Here is a 23,463-nt window from a genome sequence, read left to right on the forward strand (position 1 = left end):
GAATCAAAACAATGGATTCAGATTCGGAGAAGATGCTTTCTTGTTACTCATCCAGTTATGAATATGATTCAAATAGTTCTGAAGAGGAAAGCATACTTTGCATGTTTGCAATCGATTAAAGAATTTATTCCGTGCCATTTTGAGGTAATGGGGGGGGGGGAATGTAGCACTCAAAAAGAGGCAGAAAATGGCGACAAAGCTCTGTGTATGGAATTAATCAGCCCGTTTCGACAGGCTGAGTAATTCCTTACACAGAGCTTTGTCGCCCTCTTCTGGCTCTTTTTGGTACAACACAAAGTTTTCGGACCAAACAAGTAACGCAAAATGCATTGACGTGATGGAAGGACTGCTACAATGTGTCCTTTTGTCGGTCAGGGGCGTTCCTTCAGTGACGTAACGTGAGGACTCGTCACCAACTCAAAAACAAGACTTCCTGAATATATTTAAAAGGTAAAATATAGCTATATGCGGTGGAATCTTTTTAAAATACGCTCAGTAGAAGTCATTTGAAGCCATTTTACAAATGATGGACATAACTTGTCCGGAGACGTCGCTTGTCCTTTAACCTGCATTGTTTTCTATGGGAAATATTTAGTCTGAACTCGACGATCATGTGTTGGCTTCACTCTCAGCAAGGAGCTCCCACTGTGTTTTTCAACCTCTTCTCCTATGCGGCATTTCTGACTCAAAACACGGTGACTGTGTCATTTCCTTGACTCTGTTGCAGATGCACAGTCCTTATTACTGAGAACTCCATCAAAAGGAAGCACGTGACCTCCCCACCTCCTGCCGCTGTATGTGCGAAGCCCATCAAATTAAAACCGGATCGGCCAATCGAAGCTCTCAAAGCTTTGGAAGGACCATCCACAAGCAAAGATGGTGATGCTTTTACATGACTGATTTTCTTGTGTGTCTTCATTTAGTTTTAACCCGAGTGTTTATCACGCAGGTGTGTTGGGTCTACAAATTAAGTCCAAACTTTTAAACAATCCTCTTCTGTGTCACATAATTGGTGCAAAAGAACGACTGAATTAATAATAATAATAATAATAATAATAATAATAATAATAATAATAATAATAATACATTGAATTTCTAAGCACCTTTCAAAACTCTCAAGGACACTTTACAGTCACAGGATAAGAACTTTTTTTCCGTGTTTGATCAGAATCAGAAAGTAGTTTTTTACTTTTTTGAATGTTGCTGTGCCGATGACCATTTTGTGTTTGGGAGCCTTTTACTGAGCGAGTTGTTTGTTCTGTAGCCACAAAGGGACATAAGTCTTCTTGTGCCGGTCCCAAGCCCGGATAAATACAGAGGGTTGTGTCAGGAAGTGCATCCGACGTAAAAGCTTGTCCAAAACAAACATGCGGATCAAACCTCTAATGATGGAGGACACTGATTTGCTGTGGCGACCGACCCCTTGAAGGGAAAAGCCCAAAGGAGAAGATCAGAATCAGAAAGCCTTTAATAGTCCCAAAATAGGGAAAGTTGCAATCTACAGCAACAAAATTGACAGGGGGTCAAAACATAAAAACAAAGTATTCTATATTTTACAGTCATAGGAATAATAGCTTTTTTTATTCCCTGTTTGATCAGAATCAGAAAGCCTTTAATGGTCCAACAATCGGGAAATTTGCAATCTAAAGCAGAAAAAAATGACAGGGGGTGGGTCAAAAGTTAAAAACAAAGTAGTCTATACATAATAGAAAATGCTTTTTTGTTTGTTGCAATGTTTTCGTTTTTAGTATACTGTACTAAAAATATCAACACGCCTGTTGTGTATGGTACAGGTGTGCAAATCGAATGGAATGGGAAACCTTTTTTTCTGAATTTTAAAACGACATCGTCCGTCTCAAAAACACAACGAAAATGACCCAGTTTGCGGTGCTTATTTCTACTTAAATGTCGTGGCCATTCTATTGAAGCAAACCTCAATTTATTGAAATGTAAAGTGGGCCGCAATTGTGGAATAACGGTTTGTTACTGTTGCTAGCTAGCTAGCAAGCTAGTTCGTAACTTGTTACAAATCCATTTTGCTACGCGCTTTCTGTAGCCCATTCGACCCAAGTTTCTAAAGTTCTAAATGAGTTAGCATTACTGTTTGTGACGTTTATAATAACCGTTTTACTAGTGCACCCTACACCACCTCCGCAATGTTAAAAGTGTCAAGCTGCTGATGTTTAGCTAATGTGTTAGCGTGTGCCAATGGACTCGTTTCCGACGTTTTACGTGAGGCCATATTCGTGTGATCATGTCACGCAGGTATGTTTTGTCCTCCTTACAGAAAAAAAATCGTTGTTAAAAATCGTTGTGTCTATTTTTAAATGATGATGTACATTGCAATCTCCTTTGTTGACTCGTTTTTAATTTGACGATTGTCATTCAGTATTTTGATGTTTAAACTCAAACCGCCGAATGGTATCGAAAGCTAGCTAGATTGTATTTTTTAATCGACCCATGAGACGTCAGTTTGAGGCATCCAGCCATACGTCGGCGACGTTTCTTAAATGTTGTTTGCTTCAGAAGAAATGGATACGGTGGCAAAATTCGTGTCACCAAATGTGGTTTATTAGGGGGGTTGTTTAGCAATTTCCTATTTTGTGATGTATTTGGTCAAAGTATACTTTGGTTTCAGTCGATGGTTACATGACATCATTTTCAGGCAATGTAGACCTGACTGCTTTTGATTTGTTTAACAGGTATCTATTTACCCATCACCAAACGTGTGGATGCAAGACCTGAGCATTGTATAAACGATGAACTTAAAACACAGGTAAGCCTAACATAAGAATACAGGATAACTCTTGCCAAATAGATTTTCAAAAAAAATGTTGAATTCCACCTCCTCCCTTTCACTAGACTGACCTGAACAAATGGGGGTTACTTTCAAGCAAATGTGAAGAGGGAAGTATCGAACAGCTTGGTAAGTCACTTTCATTTTTATTTCCTAGCATGTGTCCTTGTCTAACATCTTACTTGGTTTGTTTGACAGAACCGATGGAAGATTTAGGTTTTGGACAACCAGACTGTAATGAAGGTAACTTTTAGAAATGTAAAACTGCAGCCCTCGCTGAAACACAAGCCCCACCAAAATCCAAATCCATCGCACATTTCATGATTGAATACCACACATTGTGCCTGTGTTTCTTTGCAATTAAAAATCAGAGACGGAAAAATCTCGCAATATCAATCATGGAAATCTACCAGGATGCAAAGAGGAATTTCAGCCCAGTTCATCTCTTGAAGGACAACCGACATCACTTTTTTTGTTTCCTAACTGACGTCAGAAAAACGTTTTATAGCATCTGAAATACCCAAACCACGCAGTATGATATTTTTAGTCAAATGCAAAATACCAATAAAAATGACTTCAAGTGTGCTGAAACTGCAAAAAAAAATTGAAACCGGAAGTGGCCAGTTTCACAAGGTCCCGCCCCCTTGTTTGTGGCGTCACCCCAAGACGTCTTGCCTTGCTCGAGAATCAAAACAATGGCTTCAGATTCAGAAAAGATGCTTTCTTGTTACTCATCCAGTTATGAATATGATTCAAATACTTCTGAAGAGGAAAGCATACATGTTTGCAATCGATTAAAGGATTTATTCTGGTCATTTTGATGCATCTGGAGAGAAATGTAGTGACAAACTCTTTAGTACTCAAAGTACCCAAAAAAAGGCAGAAGATGTTGACAAAGCTCAGTGGAAATTGTCTCCTGGGAAGTTTTGTCAGCGAATGCCAAATACACTGTAGAAGTCTTGATGCAACACGCAACGATTCATCATCGTTTTCCTTCTAATTTCGTGATCAACATGACGTTTTCAGACCAAACAAAGTACCGCAAAATGCATTGACGCCATGAAAGGACTGCTACAATGTGTCCTTTGTCGGTCAGGGGCGTTCCTTCCGTGACGTGAGGACTTGTCACCAACTCAAAAACAATACTTCAAATACTTCAAACAAAACGTAAAATATAGCTATATGCGGTGGAATCTTTGTCAAATACGCTGAGTAGAAGTCATTTGAAGCCATTTTACAAATTATGGACACAACTTGTCCGGAGACGTCGGTTGTCCTTTAAAGAAGATGTGGTTTATGTGTCTCCAAAAGTGCCCGTTGCTCTGCCAGTAACAATCATCCCCGATGACAAAAAGGCTGTTGCATCTCCAAGTTCACCTGGACATCGCCGTTCCCCAAATGTGATTCTTCAAGAGAGCGATGGTAAAACTCAACTGGCCTTTCTTTTTCAGATTTCCACTTTAGTGTCAAATTGAAACAGGCCCGTGTAGACACTTGTCCTTTTTTTTAATGACGTTTGTCATTCAATTGGACTCCTTCAGATTCAGATTGGGATGGAGACAGTTTGATTTCATTTTGTAATGAGGCCAAAAAAGACGTACCGCAGATTCAGGAAGCAGTTAGAGAAGGTAAAAACACTCGCTTTTTGTTAGCCGACCGAGTTGTGAGTAAATGTTGTCTGTGTAAAAATCTCACCTCTTCTTCAGGCGGCCCCGCAGTCTCAAGACTGGAAAGTGATGCCAAAAGTCATTTTTCTTCTGACAAGTTACGCCAACAGGTGATCATGTCACAAACACACACACACACACACACACACACACACACACACACACACACACACACACACACACACACACACGTCTATTTTGAGTGCTGTGTGTGGCACGCGACATACATCATTCTCATCAAGTTCTTATTTTTAATAATACAATCTTGTCGCCCAGTGGAACTTTCCAGCACACCCGCGATCTGTACAGTGATACCTTGGCTTACAAACTAAATTGGTTCCCAGACAGTGTGTCAGGTGAAAAGTGTGTATCCCAAAAATTAATTTCCCATCGGAAAAAATTAAAATCTGTTCCCAGTTCCCTATAAAACATCATTTACTAATTTCTCATTTTTAAGCCTGAAAACTACACAAAATATGCCTTATTATATGTATAATAAATGTGATATGGTATTATAATTAAAGAAATTAACTATACAGTAGAATAAAGTTGTTTTATTTACCTTTGTGATGATCGTTGATGGCTTGATGGAATAGAATGGCCGCTTTCATCAGCATGAAACACTTGATGGGGAATGTAGCCTTCTTCTTTCACCATCTTGAGGAATGATCTCTTGTCGGTTTTCTCTGCGATAATTTTACCTTGTTCCTCATCAATTGAGTTCTGTTTAGCTGGGTTGATAGCTTTTTGCATCAGGTGTACAGATGGCTTGTGCGGGTTATTTGTGGAGCCCGATTGATGGGAATTTTAACCTTGCAGTCTACACTCTGCCATTGAACTATCGAAGTTAAAAAAACCAGTGCGAATTTCAGTTTTCTCTCCATTTTCCCACTCTCTCTCTGTCGTCTGCCTGTCTCTTTAATGTTTAAACCACCTCCCCTCACTGCTGCGTTCTTGACCAATCACGCGGCTTTCACTGAAGACTGGAGGCCGGGAATAGAGGACAAAAAAAAAAGTTGGCTGCCATTTTCTTTTTGGAGAACGGCCTCACTCTTTCTGGCTGTAAACCCCCCCCCCACCCCTCACTGCTGCATTCTTGACCAATCACGTGGGTTGAAACCGAAGACTGGGGGCGGGAATATATGAGTTGGCTGCCATTTTCTTGTTAGAACAGGCTCGTTCGCATCACTCATTGTGGGGCTCCGTGTGTATCCCAAAAATTAGTTTGTATGCCAAGGTAAAATGTTCATAAATTTAACGTTCGTAAACCGAAAAGTTCGTAAGCCAAGAAGTTCGTAAACCGTGGTATCACTGTATTGTGAAGCAATGTTAGGATCGTATTAAGTTGTATCCATGTAGCTATTGAATTTTCAAACATTTTATTCATGAAGGTTAAAGCTTGTTTTCTTGCTGTGCCTTGCTTTGCCCACCCCCATCTTTTAAGGATCCATCTCAACCTGGGATCTGCAATGAGAAACTTAATGAAGAAGAGGAAAATGGGGACGATAAAACCATTTTAACTAACGTCGTTCAAGGTTTTAAAGGGATGTTTAATGCACTGTCCAAATCAGTAAGCGTGAATGACGAAAAGCAGAGTGACGCCACCTCGCCCTACAAAGGCGATTCAAGCGATGAAGAAGAGGATGTGCAATCTCTTCGGTCACTTCATCTACCCCACGATTGCGTGACTGAATCACAAGACTTAGCGGTGGAACCGCCTGGTAGAGAACTCCAAGAGGAGATGATAGCAGACTGTCAGTTACCCGGTCGAGAGAACATCATGCTTCGGGAAGTAGAAGCATCACTCATGAGTGACACAACAGATTCGTTCACCGAAAAGGAGAGCGATGTCGACTTTGGTTCCACAGGTTTCCTTATTGGTCACGACACACCCGACGACACCGGAGTTCGGCCTTGTCACAACATTCAGTTAGAAGAACCTGAGGTAAGGTTGATATTCGCTTTACGGTGGTGCGTTATTATACGAATTGACTTCCATTGCTGAAGATATTTGCATCTCAAATCCTCATTCCCCATTGAAATGATTGGAAAAGCCTTTAATCTGTTCCCCCCCCCCCAAAATTATCTGTTTTCCCACCATTTGTTTCTGAATCCGTTGCTCAAAGGCTTTGGAAATTGCACCTTTCAAAACAAACCATTTGCATGCAAATTATTTGTTAGCGTGAAGCTAGCTTCCCATACATTCTCTTTGCTGCTACGTCTTATTTTTTCAGGTGGCTCACGAGACTCCTTGGACATTGAAGAAGCTCAGTGCTACCTGCGACGCAGGTCGAAGGGCCTTACAGGGGCCAACATTTGAGCAACCCGAAGCCGGATTAGCCGATCGAACTGAATCCTCTTTACAAGTAGAGAAAGCGGTCACCTCTCAAAGGTATGCGCCATTTTGCATATGCCCCTGTCAAATGTGTGGTTTTGTACGTGCGATGTGTTAAAAAAAAAGAAACAATGACTTTTCTATTCGGGCGGCAGCGTGGAATCCCAACTCGCACATGAGCTGTCCGTGGACATCAGACCTGCTGGCCTGGTTGAAGAATCACCCCTCGCCCATCAGTTGTCCTTTGAGATTAGACCCGATTTCCATACAGAAGAACCAGAAATCGCCAATCTGTCCTTGGACATCAGACCTGCTGGCGTGGCTGAAGAATCGCAACTCGCCCATCAACTGTCCTTTGACATTAGACCCGAATTCCAGGCAGAAGAATCACAAATTGCCCGTCCGCTGTCCTTGGACATCAAACCCAAAGACCAGGCACTAGAACCACAATTTGGCCATCAGCTCTCCTTGGACATCAAACCCGATATCCAGGCAGAAGAACCAGAACTTGTCCAACCTCTGTCCTTTGACATCATACCCAATGACCAGAAAGTAGCACCACAATTTGACCATCAGTTCACCTTGGACATCATACCTGATGTCCAGGCAGAAGAACCAGAACTTGCCCCTTTACTGTCCTTGGACATCAAACCCGATGACCAGGCAGAAGAACCAGAACTCGCCCATCTGCTGTCCTTTGACATCAGAACCGATGACCAGGCAGAGGAGCCACAAGTCGCCCATCAGCTATTCTTGGACATCAGACCTGATGACCAGGCTGAGAACAGCTCTCAGCTGACTGCTGTTACTGAACCTCGTGACCTCCGAGTCATTCGTAGCAACGGTGAAATCTGCAGGGATCACTTTGGATTTGACGGCACCTCAAGTGATATGTCAGAAGATGACAGAAGGTATCTTAAGACCGTTGTCTAGTAATCTGTAGGATACATTGGATGTTTATATTTTCCAAACAGCACTATGTAGTGCCATCAGATAAAACGTACAAGTACCTTATTTTGTCTTCACTTTTAAAACGGTAGGTGCGCCTTATAGCTATCTGGCTAGCTAGCTCGCTATGTAGCTGGCTATCTGTTAACGATCCTAGTTTGCTATCTATTTTTTTTCTATTTGTAGCCGGCTATCTAACTAGCTAGTTATTAGCTTTCTAGTTGGCTACCTAGCTGGTTACGTAGCTAGCTATCTATTTGCTGTCTATTCCTTTGTTTCCTTTCCTCTTCCTTTCATAACTTTGCTGCTGTGTTACTTCCGGGTAGAGTGAACGCTGGCGCGAATGGCTGCCGCTGCTCACCCGCACAAAAAAAATCCTATGACTGTAAAGTGTCCTTGAGAGTTTTGAAAGGCGCTTAGAAATTACATGTATTATTATTATTATTATTATCTGTTAGCTAGCCAGCTTTCTATCTATTTGAGTCACTTCTGGGTTGAGTGAATGCTGGCGCATGTGGCTGCCGTTGCTCACCCACATTAAAACCGATCCTGCGACTGTAAAGTGACCTTGAGAGTTTTGAAAGGCGCTTATAAATGAAATGAAATAATGATGGGTTTATTTTGATGGATGGCAGAGGATGGTTAAATCATCAGGAAGCGAGATGTTGAAGAGAAAGTTGGAAGATCAACTTTTTTTTTTTTTAACGACATGAAAACCACATTTTTAGAAATATGTTTTTACCGGACATTGACACAATGATGGAAGTTCAATTACTCCACTAGCTGCTATTTTCCCTCTTTCTCCACATCAGGGAGCAATCATCGGAATATCTGAAAAGAACAACGAGCACTCTCACAGTAAGTTTTGATGTGTTCAAAAGATGTCATTATATTTATTTCAACGTTCCGAATGTGTGAACGATGTAACCTGTTTTCTTTCATCAGACCACTGAAGAAGATCTAACCAAAGATACGGACGATATTAGCATGTCAGAGGACTCCGACATTGCCCTCCACGTTCGGACGCTGGATGCATCCATCTCAGGTACTTTGAATTGGAAAGCCAAATGTTATTTCTTCTTTTCCTTTCGGCTTTTCCCTTCAGGAGTCGCCACAGCGAATCAGTGTCCTCCATCTAACCCAGTTTTGTGCATTCTCTCCTCTCACACCAGCTACCTTTATGTCGTCTTTGACCACATCCATAAACCTCCTCTTCGGTCTTCCTCTCGATCTCCTGCCTGGCAGTTAAAGGTTCAGCATCCTTCTCCCGATATAGTCGCTCTGTCTTCTCTGGACATGTCCAAACCATCTCAGTCTGACTTTGTCTCCAAAGCCTCTAATATGAGTTGTCCCTCTAATGTACTCCTTCCTGATCCTATCCAACCTGGTCACTCCCAAAGAAAACCTCAACATCTTCAGCTCTGTTACCTCCAGCTCTGCTTCCTGTCTTTTCTTCAGTGGCACTGTCTCCAGTCCAAACATCATGGCTAGTCTCACCACTGTTTTATACACTTTTCCTTTCATCCTAGCTGAAATCCTTCTATCACACATCACACGTGACATTTTTCTCCAGCCGGCCTGGACACGCTTCGTCACCTCTTTTCCACACTCTCCATTGCTCTGGACGGTTGACCCCAAGTACTTAGAATCCTCCACCTTCTTTATCTCTTCTCCCTGTTGCATCACGCTTGTACTTGGATCCCTCTCATTCACACACATATATTCCGTCTTGCTGCGACTGATCTTCATTCCTCTCCTTTCCAGGGCATATCTCCACATCTCTAGTTTCTCCGCCACCTGCTCCCCGTTCTCGCTACAGATCGCAATGTCATCTGCAAACATCATGGTCCAAGAAGGTTCTTGTCTAACATCGTCTGTCAGCCTGTCCATCACCATAGCAAACAAGAAGGGGCTCAGAGCTGACCCCTGGTGGAGTCCCACCTCCACCTTGAATTCCTCCGTCACACCGACAGCGCACCTCACAACTGTCTTACAGTCATGATACATGTCTTGCACCGCTCTGATATACTTTTCCGTCACTCCAGACTTCCTCATGCAATGCCACAGCTCTTCTCCGGGCACCCTGTCATACGCTTTCTCCAGATCTACAAAGACACAATGCAATTCCTTCTGCCCTTATTTGACTCCTCGATGATCCACCTATTTGATAATCCTCAGACTCCAGAAGTAAGAAGAAACCGAGGGACTTGGATGAGCGCTACTTGCTGAAAGCAAATGGTCACCATAGCGCTTTGAGACAGAGGCTGAGACAAGTGGATTTGACAAATCGCGTCTTGGAGCAAAGCAAGATGAAGTCAAAAAGTGATGTCACGGAGCTCATGTAACAATGACTTCTTTTTTTCCTCTTCACTTAATAATAATAATAATAATAATAATAATAATAATAATAATACATTTTTTTTAAGTCAAGAGTGTCAAACTCATTTTTTTTCTGCTGGCCACATTGTAGTTACACTTTCCTCTCGGTGGCAGGGGATATGAATTTGAGGAAGCCAATAGAATGTTTCATCCCCTCCACATATTTCATATAAAGCACACAACAAATTAACTCATTCCCTGCCAGACGATGTGCAAAAAATGTGTCCACTCCAGTGCCAGGGTTTTTGTCATTTTCACTCAAATTGCAGGACCCACAGAATATTGAGTTTTAGCACGACATAAACATTCAATTCAACGTTAAAAACCACAGACTCTCTTCTTTCCTCAGAAAAAAAACAGTTAATTCCTACGTTGGATAGGTCTGGAGTTAGATAAGCTTGAAATGGAGGCGGCTGTCCAAAATACAATGCAATCCATACATTGATTTATATAGCGCTTTAACAACTGCTGAAGCTGTAGCAAAGCAGAAAAACATTGCCAGAGGTCTGACCAGCGCTTTATAGGCAAGAAAAAAAACAAAACCTGAACAAATTCGGAAATGGCGCTCCAAGTCACGCTTTTCAATTCCAGAATAAATTTGGGAATGGCAGAGAATGAGTTAATGAAGAACCAATTTTCAAATTTGAAGATGTTATTGTGGTTTACATGGCACAATTTTAAATTTTGGTTCAGAGTTTTGCAAGCATCATGGAATTTCACAAGTTTGATTTGTTTTCGTGGGCCGAATAAAATGATGTGGCAGACCAAATTTGGCCCCCGGGCCTTGACTTTGACACCTGTGACTGATGTGTATTCCAAAATGAAATGTGTTGTCTTTTGCTCAAATGCGATACCTTTGATTTGATAAGACACTCCCCTACTTACGAACAACGGTACATTTGAACAGTTTTGTCGTAACCTATGTCATATTCTGTCCAGTTGTACATGTACATATCTTTGTAGAGCATCTATTTTATTATATGTTTATTTTTCAGTATAAACCAATACTGGTTACTTATAAAAGACTTAAACATACTTATATAAACGTTCAACATACTTGTATAAGCCTTAGACATTCCACCCAAAATATAGCACTGAAGCAACTTGCGAACAAATTCACCTTACGAACAACCATCCGGAATGTATCTCGTTCGTAAGTTAGGAAGCGTCTGTAATTGTCTTTTGTGAAATGGATTGGCGGCATTGACTTGTTCACTTATTTGCCCATTAAAGAGAGCAGCTGGAAAAGGCCATGAATACCATCTCGTTGCTTAGAAGTACCAATAAGAAGGTGAGGAATGGCAGCGTTCTTTTCTTTTTTACTTATTCTAACATTTGTTTGATGTTTTTCGCATGCTCCAGCTTGAGGAGGATCGGAAACAGGTGGAACTGCGTTGGGCGCAGAAACGTAACGAGCTGAATGCACACCATCAGATTCTCAACAGTTACCTCTTGAAGCAAAAAGAGTTGGAAGAAGAGTTCAAACGGAGCAAAAATAACGAGGTACGAATCTCACCTCCTTGAAACGCATCTGAATAAACTTGATCAAGAATAGACAGAAAAGAAGTTATCATAACTTTGCTGCTGTGAAATGTAAATTTCTCCACTGCGAGACTAATAAAGGCAAATCCAATCCGATATTTAAGTTTCATGCTTAGAAGGCCCAGAAGGAAAGCACTGAAAACTGGGGTCAATCTGAGGTAAACAGACACAGCCTGTTAAACTGTCATCTTCATGTAGGAGATCTGGCCTAATTTAAGACTTGGTAAACTCCTTCACAGGAAGAAGTCATTAGCCAGGTTACACATTTATCAGTTCATGGAAAGGACAACCAATTAAAAAGTCTAAAATGTAAGGCGAAAAGTTCGTTAGCTAAAGCATTCGTAAGCCGTATCACTCTACTCTCAAAAAGTAGCTTGGCAGAGGGCTGTAGATGTTGGGCGTCGGTCATGAACGTCTACGTCCCCTACCGGCAGTAAAATACAATCTTCCTATGTCCGAGCCTTTGTTCACAGTGTCCGACCAAACATCTCTAACAACTGTTCTGAAGATACCGCTCCCATCGCAGCCGTTATTAAGATTCTTCTCTTATCTTTCAGGAGAAACTGAGAACGGAACTCGAGGTCGTACAGGCCGACTGCAGTAGCAAACAGAGAGACCTCGCCACAGAGATTGAAGACCTCAAGGACCAGGTCGAAGATCTTCAGCAGGAACTCAAACTTGCACAGAACAACGAGAACCAAAATACGTTGGACTGGAACAATACGATTACCTCGCTGAGGTATGAGCTCAAACTAGTGAGCGACCACCTGGAGACCGAGCAGCATGCCCACAACAATTTAGCAACCGAGGCTCAGTTTACCCGCAACTGCCTGACCGAGGCCGAGCGAGCTCGTTCGGAACTGGAGAAAGCTCTTCATCAAGAGAAGGATGAAAACCAGCATCTTGCAAGTCAGTTCTTAACTCCTCTACTCTTCCGGCGGGCCGTCTTGTCTCCAAAGTTTGTATTGGATCAATTGTTGTTCTTCTCCTGGTTCTGTTCTTCGTTGGCGTTGGTGGTAATATTTAATCAGCAGGAAGCAAGGTGATATACAAAAAGATAATTTATTTCTTAGGCAGGCAGAGAAATAGGTATGCTCTTCGGGGCAAGAGCAGAGGGGGCCAAGAGAGCCAGGGAGAAAGTAGTCTCCAACAGATATAGGCCACAGGAGTGACATCATTTTGAAAAGAACCTATCAGCTCACTGAAATCAGATCAGATCACTGAAACAAGATAGCTTAAAGGACAACCGACACCATTTTTTTTGTTTCCTAACTGACATCAGAAAAACGTTTTAGATCATCTAAAATACCCAAAACGACGACACAAAGTTTTCAGACCAAACAAAGTACCTAAAATGCATTGTGTATTGCTTTCTCGGTCAGGAGCTTTCCTGACGTGACATCACGTCAGGAATCGTCACCAACTCGAAAACAAGACTTCCTGAATATTCAACACGAGTCTTAAAGGACAACCGACGTCACTTTTTTGTTTCTTAACCGACATCAGAAAAATGTGTTATAGCATCTAAAATACCCAAAACACGCAGTATGTTATTTTTATTCAAATGCAAAACACCAATAAAAATGACTTGGTGTCCAAAATCTGCAAAAAAATGGAGCTGCGAATTGGCCATTTTCATCTTGCATTGCTGGAGAATCAAAACAATGGCTTCAGATTCGGAGAATATGCTTTCTTGTTACACATCCAGTTATGAATATGATTCAAATAGTTCTGAAGAGGAAAGCATACATGTTTACAATCGATTAAAGAATTTATTCCGTGTCATTTTGAGGCATCTGGACTGCAATGTAGCGTCCCAGAAAAGAGGCACAAAATGGCGACCTCCTGTTGCCACCTCCGTTTCCACAGGCTAATAAATTCCTTGTATGGACCTTGGACGCCCTCTTCTGGCGGCTTTTGGGTGCAACACAAGGGTTTCAGACCAAACAAGTACATCAAAATACATTGAGGTGATGGAAGGACTGCTACAATGTGTCTTTTTTCGGTCCTTTAGTGACGTCACATACGGACTCGTCACCAACACAAAAACAAGACTTCCGGAATATTCAGCGCGAGTCTTAAAAGGTAAAATATAGCTATATGCGGTGGAATCTTATTAAAATACGCTCAGTACAAGTCATTTGAAGCCATTTTACAAATTATGGACACAACTTGTCCGGAGACGTCGGTTGTCCTTTAAGGTTTTAACTGAGCTACATAAATATATCCTAAACTAACATATACAAATAACTAAACTACATACATATATAGACTAACTAACTGATAAAAATAAGTAGAAATGAAATAACAGTGGATGTTTTTAGGATGTATATATAAACTAGTTCCAACAGTTTGTTTCTTCCCAGGCAAAATATCCTGTCAACGCGAAGCCATCAACAAACTATCCCAGAAGCTTTCCAAGGCGAAAACAAACGCAAACACCATGGAGAGCAAAGCACATCGATTTGAGGTCCAGATGACCGAGACGACCACGCAGCTGAACAACTTGCAGCGCGACAGCGAGCAGACGGCTTCGCAGGTCAAAGAGCTGGAAACGGCCCTCCAGGCCGAGAAGGAGCTGGTTGCTCGGGCCACGTCGCGCCAAGGAACCGCTCAGGAGCAGCTCAGCCAATTTCAAAACGAAGTCGCTTTGCTACGGCAACGGCTGGAGGAGGCGCAAAAAAAGGCCGTCGCCGACGAGAATGCTTTGACCGACGCCAAAAAGACTTTCGATGACTTGTTGTTTAAGCTTCGAAGCGATTCCGAGGAAAGGGTGCAGGAGGCGCAAGCGAGGCAGAAGGAGTTCAACTATAAGGCCACACAACTCGAAACGCTGGTTCATAAATTGGAGCAGGAGAAGATGGAGAGACAGGTGGGACCCGTCGTGGATAAAAGGAAACGGCGCCCAATTAATCACTGAATAAATCATTGGTTCACTCATTCACTGCCAGACGATGTGCAAAAATGTGTCCACTCCAGTATTCGGGGTTTTTGTCATTGTCACTCAAATTGAAGGACCCATAGAATATTCAGTTTTAGAACGACATAAACATTCCATTCAGCGTTAGAAACGTTAGTCTCTTCTTTCATCAGAAACAAAAAGTTAATTCCTAAGTTATATGGCTCTGGAGTTATCTGATCTTGAAATGGGGACAGCTGTACAAAATACAATCCATACATATTGATTTATATATCGCTTTAGCGACAACTGAAGCTGTAACAAAGCGCTAACACGGACAAAAGGCAAATGGGGCCCCCTCGTGGAAGGGGAAAAAAACACCAGAGGTCTGACCAGCGCTTTATCGGCACCACCCGCAAGAAAACCCAAAACCAGAACAAATTTTGGAATGGCGCTCCCCGTCACACTTTTCAATTCCCGAATAAATTTGGGAATGGCGGCGAATGTGTTGATTGATTGTTTGTCTGTCTATCAATCAATCGAGCTAGCTAGCGACCTAGCTAGCTAGCGATCTATCTATCTATCTAGCTAGCTAGCTGTCTCTAGCTGTCTAGCTAGCTATCAAGCTAGCTAGATAGATATTTAGCTTTTTTTGTGTACGTGACGTGATGCAGTATTTCTGTTTTTGTCCGGAATTTGTTAATTATTGCTCTTAGACTGCTCGCTAACTAGCAATCTATCTAGCTAGCGGTCTAGCTAGCAATCTATATAACTAGCTAGCTAGCAATCAATCTAGAGCTATCTAGCTAGCGATCTATCTATAGCTAGCTAGCTGTGTCTAGCTAGCTAGCTATCTATCTAGCTAAATAGCTATTAAGCTTATTTTGTGTGTACATGACGTGATGGAATATTTCTGTATTTGTCTGTAATTTTGTTTCCGGTGTGGCAGGGTCATCAGAGGCAGGTGCAGCAGGAGTTGGATGACACATTAAAGAAGCTGTCCAAGTGTGAAGCTTCTTTGGAATTCAGCACAAGGTATCGCACCGATTTGGAGGAAGAGAAAACTCGGCTCCTGCAAGACATTGAAAATCTGAAAGGAAAGGTAAAAACAAGGGCGCGGTGACCGTTGCCGTCATTTCTATCGGAGTTACTTCCGGGTTGAGTGAAGGCCAAGCTCGCTGTTTCTTAGCTATCTATTAGCTAGCTAGCTTTCTATCCGAGTCACTTAACTATCTATTAGCTGTCTTATTAATTAGCTAGCTTTCTATCTGAAATACTTCCAGGTTGAGTGAAGGCCTAGCTAGCTATCTGTTAGCTATCTATTAGCTAGCCTGCTTTCAATTCGAGTTACTTAGCGCTCTATTAGCCGTCTATTAGCTCGCTAGTTTTCTATCTGAGTTACTTCCGGGTTGAGTGAAGGCCTAGTTAGCTATTTTTAGCTAGCTAGCTTGCTATCCGAGTTACCTTGAGATTTTTGAAAGGTGCTTATAAATGACATGTATTATTATTATTATTATTATTATTATTATTATTATTATTATTATTACACGATCGCTGAGAAAAAAAATGCCTGTTAAAATGTAGCTGCGGGAAAAGGAAGCCCAATGCGTCCAAGCGGAGAAGGAAATGATGGAGCGAACGAGTCTTTTGGACGAAAGGGAAAACGAATTGAGCGTTGCAGCGCGGAAACAGAAGGAAGCTCAGGCTGCTGCGGATCTCTCCAACGATCTCACCAAAAAGCTCGAGGAGGATGTGCAAAGGTAAACCCAACAACACGGTCCGTCCGTCCTCGTATGTTTTTCTTGAGCCAAAATCTCACGTGGCCGTGCGCCGCCTTAGACTGGAGCTCCACAACATCAGGCTGGAGGCTTCTGCAAAGCAACACTCCAACAAATTTGATGCGCTTCAGAAGGCGGCCCAAGATGAAGCAAGGGTGAGTGAGTGCATTGGATGCGTGTTCAACCTCAATTAAAGGACAACCGACACCTACGGACAAGTTGCGTCCATAATTTGTAAAAGCACTTCAAATGACTTCTACTGAGCGTATTTTACAAATAGCTATATTTTACATTTTAAGACTCCCGCTGAATATTCATGAAGTCTTGTTTTCGAGTTGATGACGATGTCAGACGTGACGTCACGGAGGGAACGCCCCTGACCGAGAAAGCGGCACACAATGCATTTTGGGTACTTTTTTCGGCTGAAAACACCATGTTGATGGCGAAATTATAAGGTAAACTACATCAATAACGCCATGGTGAATCGTTGTGTGTCGCAGCCACACAACGCTGATTGATGGGATATTTTAACTTTGCAGTCTACACTCTGCCTTAATTTTGTTTTGTGTCCTCTTCAGCTGAACACTAGTCTGTGGTGGGGTCTTTCTCGGTCCCAAAAAAGCAAAAGTATCCACTCGATAGCAAACCACGCATGCCACGTATGCACTCAGAGAAATCCAGCAGCCACTGTGGCGCTGTTCGGCCGCGTGGTTTGATGTTCTTCTGCCGAAAACTAGTCCGCTAAGCCCGAAAACTAGTTCGTTTGCCAAGATTATATTCTTGCGAATTTAATGTTCATGTATTATTATTATTATTATTATCATAAAGGAAAAGTTCATTAGCTAAAGCGTTTGTAAACCGAGGTATCACTGTATTTTAATAGATGAGAGCTCAATTGGAGGACTTGGTGACCAAACTTCAAAGCCGGAAGCTTACACTGGAGGATCAACTCAGCAAAGAGGTGAGCGGCAGTACTTTTCTCCACCTTATCCAATATAGAAATGTGCAAAGAGAAGGTAAACTAATATTGTAGATTGTATTTTTGTTTTATTTTTTTTTCTGTTCAGGTACAAAAGCACAGCATGTTATCAAACAGCGCCCAGGACACCCAACTCATGTGGGAAGAGGAACTGAAGAGCCGCTCCAAGTTAGGACTTCGTCTAGCAGAGCTGGAAAAGGAAAAAAATGAAATGAACAACCAGGTGGCTCTTGAAAAATCGCATTTTGGATCTACTTGTGGATTGTTCGATACGCTCGATGCCGGATGGGTTGAACGAGTTGTCTTTCTTTCATTCAGGTGGAAATGGAGAAAAAGAAAGCGGAGGAATTAGCAGGGCAGAAAATGGCGTTGGATTCTCGTCTGGAACAGGAAATGAAGAGAAATTCTGAGATTCAAAAAGAATTATACAGGTAATTGCAAATTTCAGTTTCGCGCTTGTCAAACATAACTCTTTTGTTTACTAGCATCGGTTTTGTTTGTGAATGACTTTGGTAGCGTTTCTAGTTTGCTATAAAAATACTTCTAGAAAAGGTACAGTGATAACTCGGCTTACGAACGCTTTAGCGAACAAACTTTTCGCCTTACGAACGTTAAATTTGCGAGAATATAATCTTGGCATATGAACTATTTTTCGGGAAACATACGGAGCGCCACAATGAGTGATGTGTCGTTCGCGAACGAGCCGGTGCTTGGAGCTCCTGAAATGGCAGCCGGATTTTTTTTCTTCTATCCCCCACCCCCAGTCTTCAGTTAAAGCCGCATGTGCTTGGTCAAGATCCGTGGTAGAGGAGGAAGGGGTGACACGCAGCAGTGAGCAGGGGGAGGGGCTACAGAAACACACACACGAAAGGGAGATGACAGAGATTGAAACAAAAAAAAACAAGTGAAATGGTGAGAAAATGGATAGAAAACACAGTGAAATTTGGACTCGTTTCAACTTTATTGATAGTTCAAAGGCAGAGTGTAGACTGCAAGGTTTATTTAGTTGAAAATTATGTTTTATGGAGATCTGGGAACGGATTATTCTCATTTTAATGGTTTCCTATGGGAAAGTAATGTTTGGAATCCACACTTTTCGCCTTACACACACTTTCTGGGAACCAATTAAGTTTGTAAGCCAAGGTATCGCTGTATTTGCTTAATTCTAATGATCTGTAAGTGTCCTTGAGAGTTTTGAAAGGTGCTTATTTAATGAAATGTATTATTATTATTATATTTATTATTTCACTCATTTAGGCTACAATCGCTTGTTAAGATCGCGAAGAGGAAACTGCAGGATCAGCAAACGATTGGAGCCGATAAAGAAAAGGTTTGTCCCACCACTGCATCAATTTAAATCAAAATCCCGCTCATATATTTGAAAGCGCTAGTTTTTGTTGAATGTTTTGAGCAGTTAGAAAAAGAAAAAAAAATGACTCTAAAGTGATCTTGAGAGTTTTGAAGGCGCTTAGAAATCAAATGGATTATTATTATTATTATTATCATCAATTCCCCTTTAGACTTGCTACGTGGAGGTTGCATGTTTTCCCTGTGCCCGCGTGGCTTTTCTCCAGGTGTTCCGGTTTCCACCTACATTCCCAAAACTTGCATGGCAGGCTGATTCGGCACTCCCAAATTAATAATAATAATACATTTCATTTCAAATTGTCCCTCTGTGTGATTGTGAACGCAACGGGTTGTCCAAAACGCAAATACAGTAAAGTCTCGTTATATCGATATCGGATATATCGATAGTCCCGGTTATATCGATATTTTTTTGGACTCCCTTGAATATCGATATAACGAGACTTTACTGTATGTGTGAATTCTGGTTGATATGTCAAGTCTTTTTTTTTTCTTTCAGTTGAGTCACCAGGTGTATGAACTTCAGGCGCAACTAGAGAAGGAAGTATCTTCCCGCAACCAGTTGGAGAAGACAAAAAGGCGGCTGGAAGAAGAGCTGCTGAATCTGAGACGGAGCCAAGGACCCCCTTTGGATGGAAACTGCTTGGCTTCAGTAGCCAACGCAATGGGTTTACAATATAGATGCCACTGCTCGAAAGCCTTCAGTCCCGTAAACGAAGGACCGAGCTACAGTGCGGAGGACTACCTGGCCAAGGTTGGTGAAGAAAGTGTCTTCAAACTGACTATTTGAATAGATCAAATTGTTTTCATGTCCTATTTAGGCCAAATGAAGTGACTTTTTCAGGAAAGGTTTATACAGTGGGGACGAGCCAACGGTAAAACCGCAGTATTTGTCGCTCACTTTCTTGCGGTGGATTTTATAGATTAAAGAACAACCGACACCATTTTTTTGTTTCCTAACTGATATAAAAAAAAAACGTTTTATAGCATCTAAAATACCCACTGATATTTTTAGTTAAATGCAAAACACCAATAAAAATGACTTAAAGTGTCCCAAAACTGCCACAAAAATGAGCTCGAAACTAGTCTGATTAGGTAGGTAGGTAGGAGATAGATAGATAGATAGATAGATAGATATTCACTATATAGCTAGCCAGCCAGATAGCTAATAGATAGCAAATAGCTAGCTAATAATAATAAGCAGTGCCTGATATAACGTCAATGCTCTGATCTTCTGGGTTGAGTGAACACTCGCGCGTGTGGCTGCCGCTGCTCACCCGCAGAAAAACGTATCCTGTAAAGTGACCTTGAGAGTTTCGAAAGGCGCTTATAAATGAAATGTATTATTATTATTAATGGAAAGCGCAAAATGGATCAAGAAGAATGTGGTCATGATGCTTAATTTCCTTGCGTTGTATCTCTGCAGATGCGGCAAGACCTGGATGAAGCCATGTCGAGAGAATTATCCAATCGTGAGTACACGATCAAAGCATTTAAAGCGGTGACGACAACGTGATTCGCCGGCGCCTTTCTAAACATTCGAAGAAGCGCCATATTGAAGAAGAATATAGAAAATGTAAGAAAGGTGCGTCCTCCTTCCACAGCCTCTGCCAAACTGGACATGCCTTCGGCCTGTGTGTCACCCGTGAGTAGGGCAAGGCAACAGTATGTGAATGTACTGAGGAAGAACCATGAGGTATAAGCCGTTTGGAGCAAGATGCCACAAATGGACCATCTGAGGAGGAGCTGCTTTGTTTGAAAGGACTACCGACGTCTCCGGACAATTTGTGTCCATCATTTGTAAAATGGCTTCAAATGACTTCTCCTGAGCGGATTTGACAAAGAATCCACCACATATAGCTAGATTTTACCTTTTAAGACTCGCGCTGAATATTCCGGAAGTCTCGTTTTTGAGTTGGTGACGAGTCCGTACGTGACGTCACTGAAGGAACGCCCCTGACCGAAAAAAGGACACATTGTAGCAGTCCTTCCATCACGTCAATATATTTTGCTGTACTTGTTTGGTCTGAAAACGTCATGTTGCACCAAAAAGAGCCAGGAGAGGGCGACCGAGCTCCTTGTAAGGAATTTATCAGCCTGTGGAAACGGGCTGATTAATTCCTTACACGCAGCTCTGTCGCCATTTTCTGGCTCTTTTTTGATGATACATTTCCCCCAATGTTGCCTCAAAATGGCACGGAATAAATTCTTTAATCGATTGCAAACATGAAGCCATTGTTTTGATTCTCGAGCAATGCAAAACGTATTGGCGTGACGTCACGAACTGGGGGCGGGACTTTCTGAAAATGCCCAATTTGCAGCTCAATTTTTTGTAAGTGATATCACATTTTAAACAAAACAGGAATACTAAAAATGTCTCAAGCCTCAACATTTATTCGATGCACATTTTCTTTCTGATCTATATTGTATTCAATATAATGTATTGAATATTGAATATTATTCAAGATGTGAAATGCATCTCCGATGGAGATGACAAGCGTCAGTTTGGGTTCATCATGTTGCCACTCGTCGTACTGAATGTTTTGATGTCTCAGCTTCAGTCGATTGTATGTATTTAGAATACCGCATACAATTGAGAAAATGGATTCAACCGAATAGACAAACCTCTGTAAAGAAATGACAAAATAACCTATACAAATTGACATTAATTAAATTAATTTATTTAATACACTACTATATGGGTATTATTTCACCAACACTGTCAATTTCTTCATTTTACTGTAATTTTGTTTCACCTATAGTAATGCGCTATATTGGCAATTAGTCATTTCAAATGGTTTATTATTAGCTAGCTAGCTAGCTTTCTATCTATTTGAGTTACTTCCGAGTTGCGTGAACGCTGGTGCGTGTGGCTGCCGCTCACCCACAGAAAAACTAAACCTGTGACTGTGAAGTGACCTTGAGAGTTTTGAAAGGTGCTTATAAATGAAATGTTTTTTTTTTTTATTCAACAATATACTTTATCAACTACGAATCTGAAATAAATATAACACGATTGAAACTTGATCATCACCGAGTACAAACCTGATCAGCAATTACCATATGTGACGTTTGTCACAACAGTGACACAAAACGCACCTAAAAATACACTTCAAACGTTTACGTGTAATCTCTTGAATATTTAAGTACTTTTTTTTCCTCCTTGCACCACTACTTTTGCCTTTTATGCGATTCATCCAGTCATCACTTATTGCAATGATGACATCTTTGAGCTTAGTTGCTATTACTGTGACATCCTATTTTGGGCGCCTTGCAATGAATGACGATTTACGATTGACCAGTGGATGTCGTCTTACTCTTTTATTTTTTACTGAAGAGTCGAATATTCCAATACTTTTTTAAATTTCACCGCAGATGTCGTCTTTGCTCTTTATTGTTTGTTTTTTTTTTTTGACTGAAGAGTCGAATACTGTACTATATTCTAATACTTTTTCAGTGTCACCGCCATTTTTTACCAACGACTAGGGTTGTGATATATAAATAAACACAAGTTATATTCCAAATTCTTCTGTGGATTCTTAAAAAAAACGAATATAAATGGGAAACTCCGAAGATGTTGTATATCTAATTAAGATGTTAGTTATCCCATTCGACAAATTGAGTTGAAGCAAAAAGCTTCGACCGAGGGAGCAACGAGACGCCGTGGTGGTAACAGACCAAGCCGACGAGCCCTCTCGACACGGCCGGTGAACAAAATGAACGACTACGTTCTTCTACGCCGTTGTTGAAAGACCTAAAACATCTTGTGTTTCTTCTCCATAATATTAAATGGCCTAAAGGTATGTCTAAGAAGTAAATTCACAGTAGTCCACTTCCTTGAAAAAAAAACTTTGACGTTTAAAACGACGTCATTCGGTAGAGGCAACTAATAATTTATATGCGTAGACGCGTATGACGATAAAGCCATCGAAATCAATGATATCATGACGCGTCTGAGATTTTCGTCCTTGATTGTTTACTTACATTTGTTGTAAAACTTGAAAAAAAAAGCCTCACACAAAGTCACCCCAAAAAGTTTTTTTGTGATTTATCGTGAAAATGGTCACGAGAGCTAGCTTTAGCTTGGAGTTACATTATCGCGACGATCCTGCTCACTTAAGGAAAGTGTGGGTATGTACTCACTCTATATCTGTTATTAATTCATATTTTGTTTGATGGGAATGTTCGGTGTACTTTACTGCATTTGCAACTTATCTCGCTATCGTACCACGGTGCCGAACAAACTGGTTAGCGAATAAAGCGTTTGACAGCTGGAACGCGTCACATGATGTATTCCCTGAGTGGTTCTCAAACTTTTTAAGTGTACAAACTGCCATGATTTAACATCTCCAAGTACCACCATAGAGACCAAAAATAAAGTACCGTAATGTAAGTGTTTATCGAAAACAAGACAGTCTCCCCCCACATAAATTATATCTAAAGATAAGAACAAATTCTAGTAAACTAACTGTAAATTACAGTTAGCTTACTTGAATTTGTAGGAATGTGACAAAATGTTTCAATAATAATTCATCCCACATTTTCTAATGCCATATTAAAGTGCATTTAAATAGCATTCAAATGATGTATAGATTATTGTTCTAGGACAAATAATAAGGAAATAATTGATTTTTTAATTGTAGAAATATGAGGGGATTTTCTGCCTGTAATTACACAGTTAAAACAATGAAAATCTGACCGAGTTCTTTATTACAGTTTAAACAATCATAACTTTCTTATTTTTTTGGCAGATCTCAACGAGTAAGGTACCATT

At 41.1% G+C, this 23,463-nt stretch overlaps 1 protein-coding gene across 4 annotated transcripts in view; it reads left to right on the forward strand.

The window, feature by feature from the left end:
* The window catches only part of LOC148897402 (uncharacterized), a 28,267-nt gene extending 6,077 nt beyond the window's left edge, over positions 1-22,190 (forward strand). For 3 of the 4 annotated variants that reach the window (XM_088995820.1, XM_088995821.1, XM_088995822.1), the window contains 27 exons: positions 728-879; positions 2,703-2,776; positions 2,863-2,926; positions 2,996-3,040; positions 4,109-4,219; positions 4,339-4,425; positions 4,504-4,574; positions 5,909-6,409; positions 6,699-6,856; positions 6,955-7,710; positions 8,560-8,605; positions 8,693-8,792; positions 9,926-10,088; positions 11,360-11,417; positions 11,489-11,629; positions 12,226-12,577; positions 14,035-14,540; positions 15,517-15,669; positions 16,152-16,327; positions 16,407-16,500; positions 17,229-17,306; positions 17,413-17,547; positions 17,643-17,755; positions 18,582-18,654; positions 19,189-19,443; positions 20,116-20,161; positions 20,294-22,190. In XM_088995820.1, coding sequence (XP_088851946.1) covers positions 728-879; positions 2,703-2,776; positions 2,863-2,926; positions 2,996-3,040; positions 4,109-4,219; positions 4,339-4,425; positions 4,504-4,574; positions 5,909-6,409; positions 6,699-6,856; positions 6,955-7,710; positions 8,560-8,605; positions 8,693-8,792; positions 9,926-10,088; positions 11,360-11,417; positions 11,489-11,629; positions 12,226-12,577; positions 14,035-14,540; positions 15,517-15,669; positions 16,152-16,327; positions 16,407-16,500; positions 17,229-17,306; positions 17,413-17,547; positions 17,643-17,755; positions 18,582-18,654; positions 19,189-19,443; positions 20,116-20,161; positions 20,294-20,391 — 4,606 coding nt within the window. In that variant the 3' untranslated portion in view covers positions 20,392-22,190. Of the gene's footprint in view, positions 1-727; positions 880-2,702; positions 2,777-2,862; positions 2,927-2,995; positions 3,041-4,108; positions 4,220-4,338; positions 4,426-4,503; positions 4,575-5,908; positions 6,410-6,698; positions 6,857-6,954; positions 7,711-8,559; positions 8,606-8,692; positions 8,793-9,925; positions 10,089-11,359; positions 11,418-11,488; positions 11,630-12,225; positions 12,578-14,034; positions 14,541-15,516; positions 15,670-16,151; positions 16,332-16,406; positions 16,501-17,228; positions 17,307-17,412; positions 17,548-17,642; positions 17,756-18,581; positions 18,655-19,188; positions 19,444-20,115; positions 20,162-20,293 lie in introns of those variants that run through there. The other variant, XM_088995823.1, reaches the window with a different exon arrangement.
* The last annotated feature ends 1,273 nt before the right edge of the window (positions 22,191-23,463 follow it).

The sequence above is a fragment of the Hippocampus bargibanti genome, linkage group LG05 (assembly GCF_051943395.1).
Source record: "Hippocampus bargibanti isolate YZ-2025 linkage group LG05, ASM5194339v1, whole genome shotgun sequence".
NCBI classification, from domain to species: Eukaryota; Metazoa; Chordata; class Actinopteri; order Syngnathiformes; family Syngnathidae; genus Hippocampus; species Hippocampus bargibanti.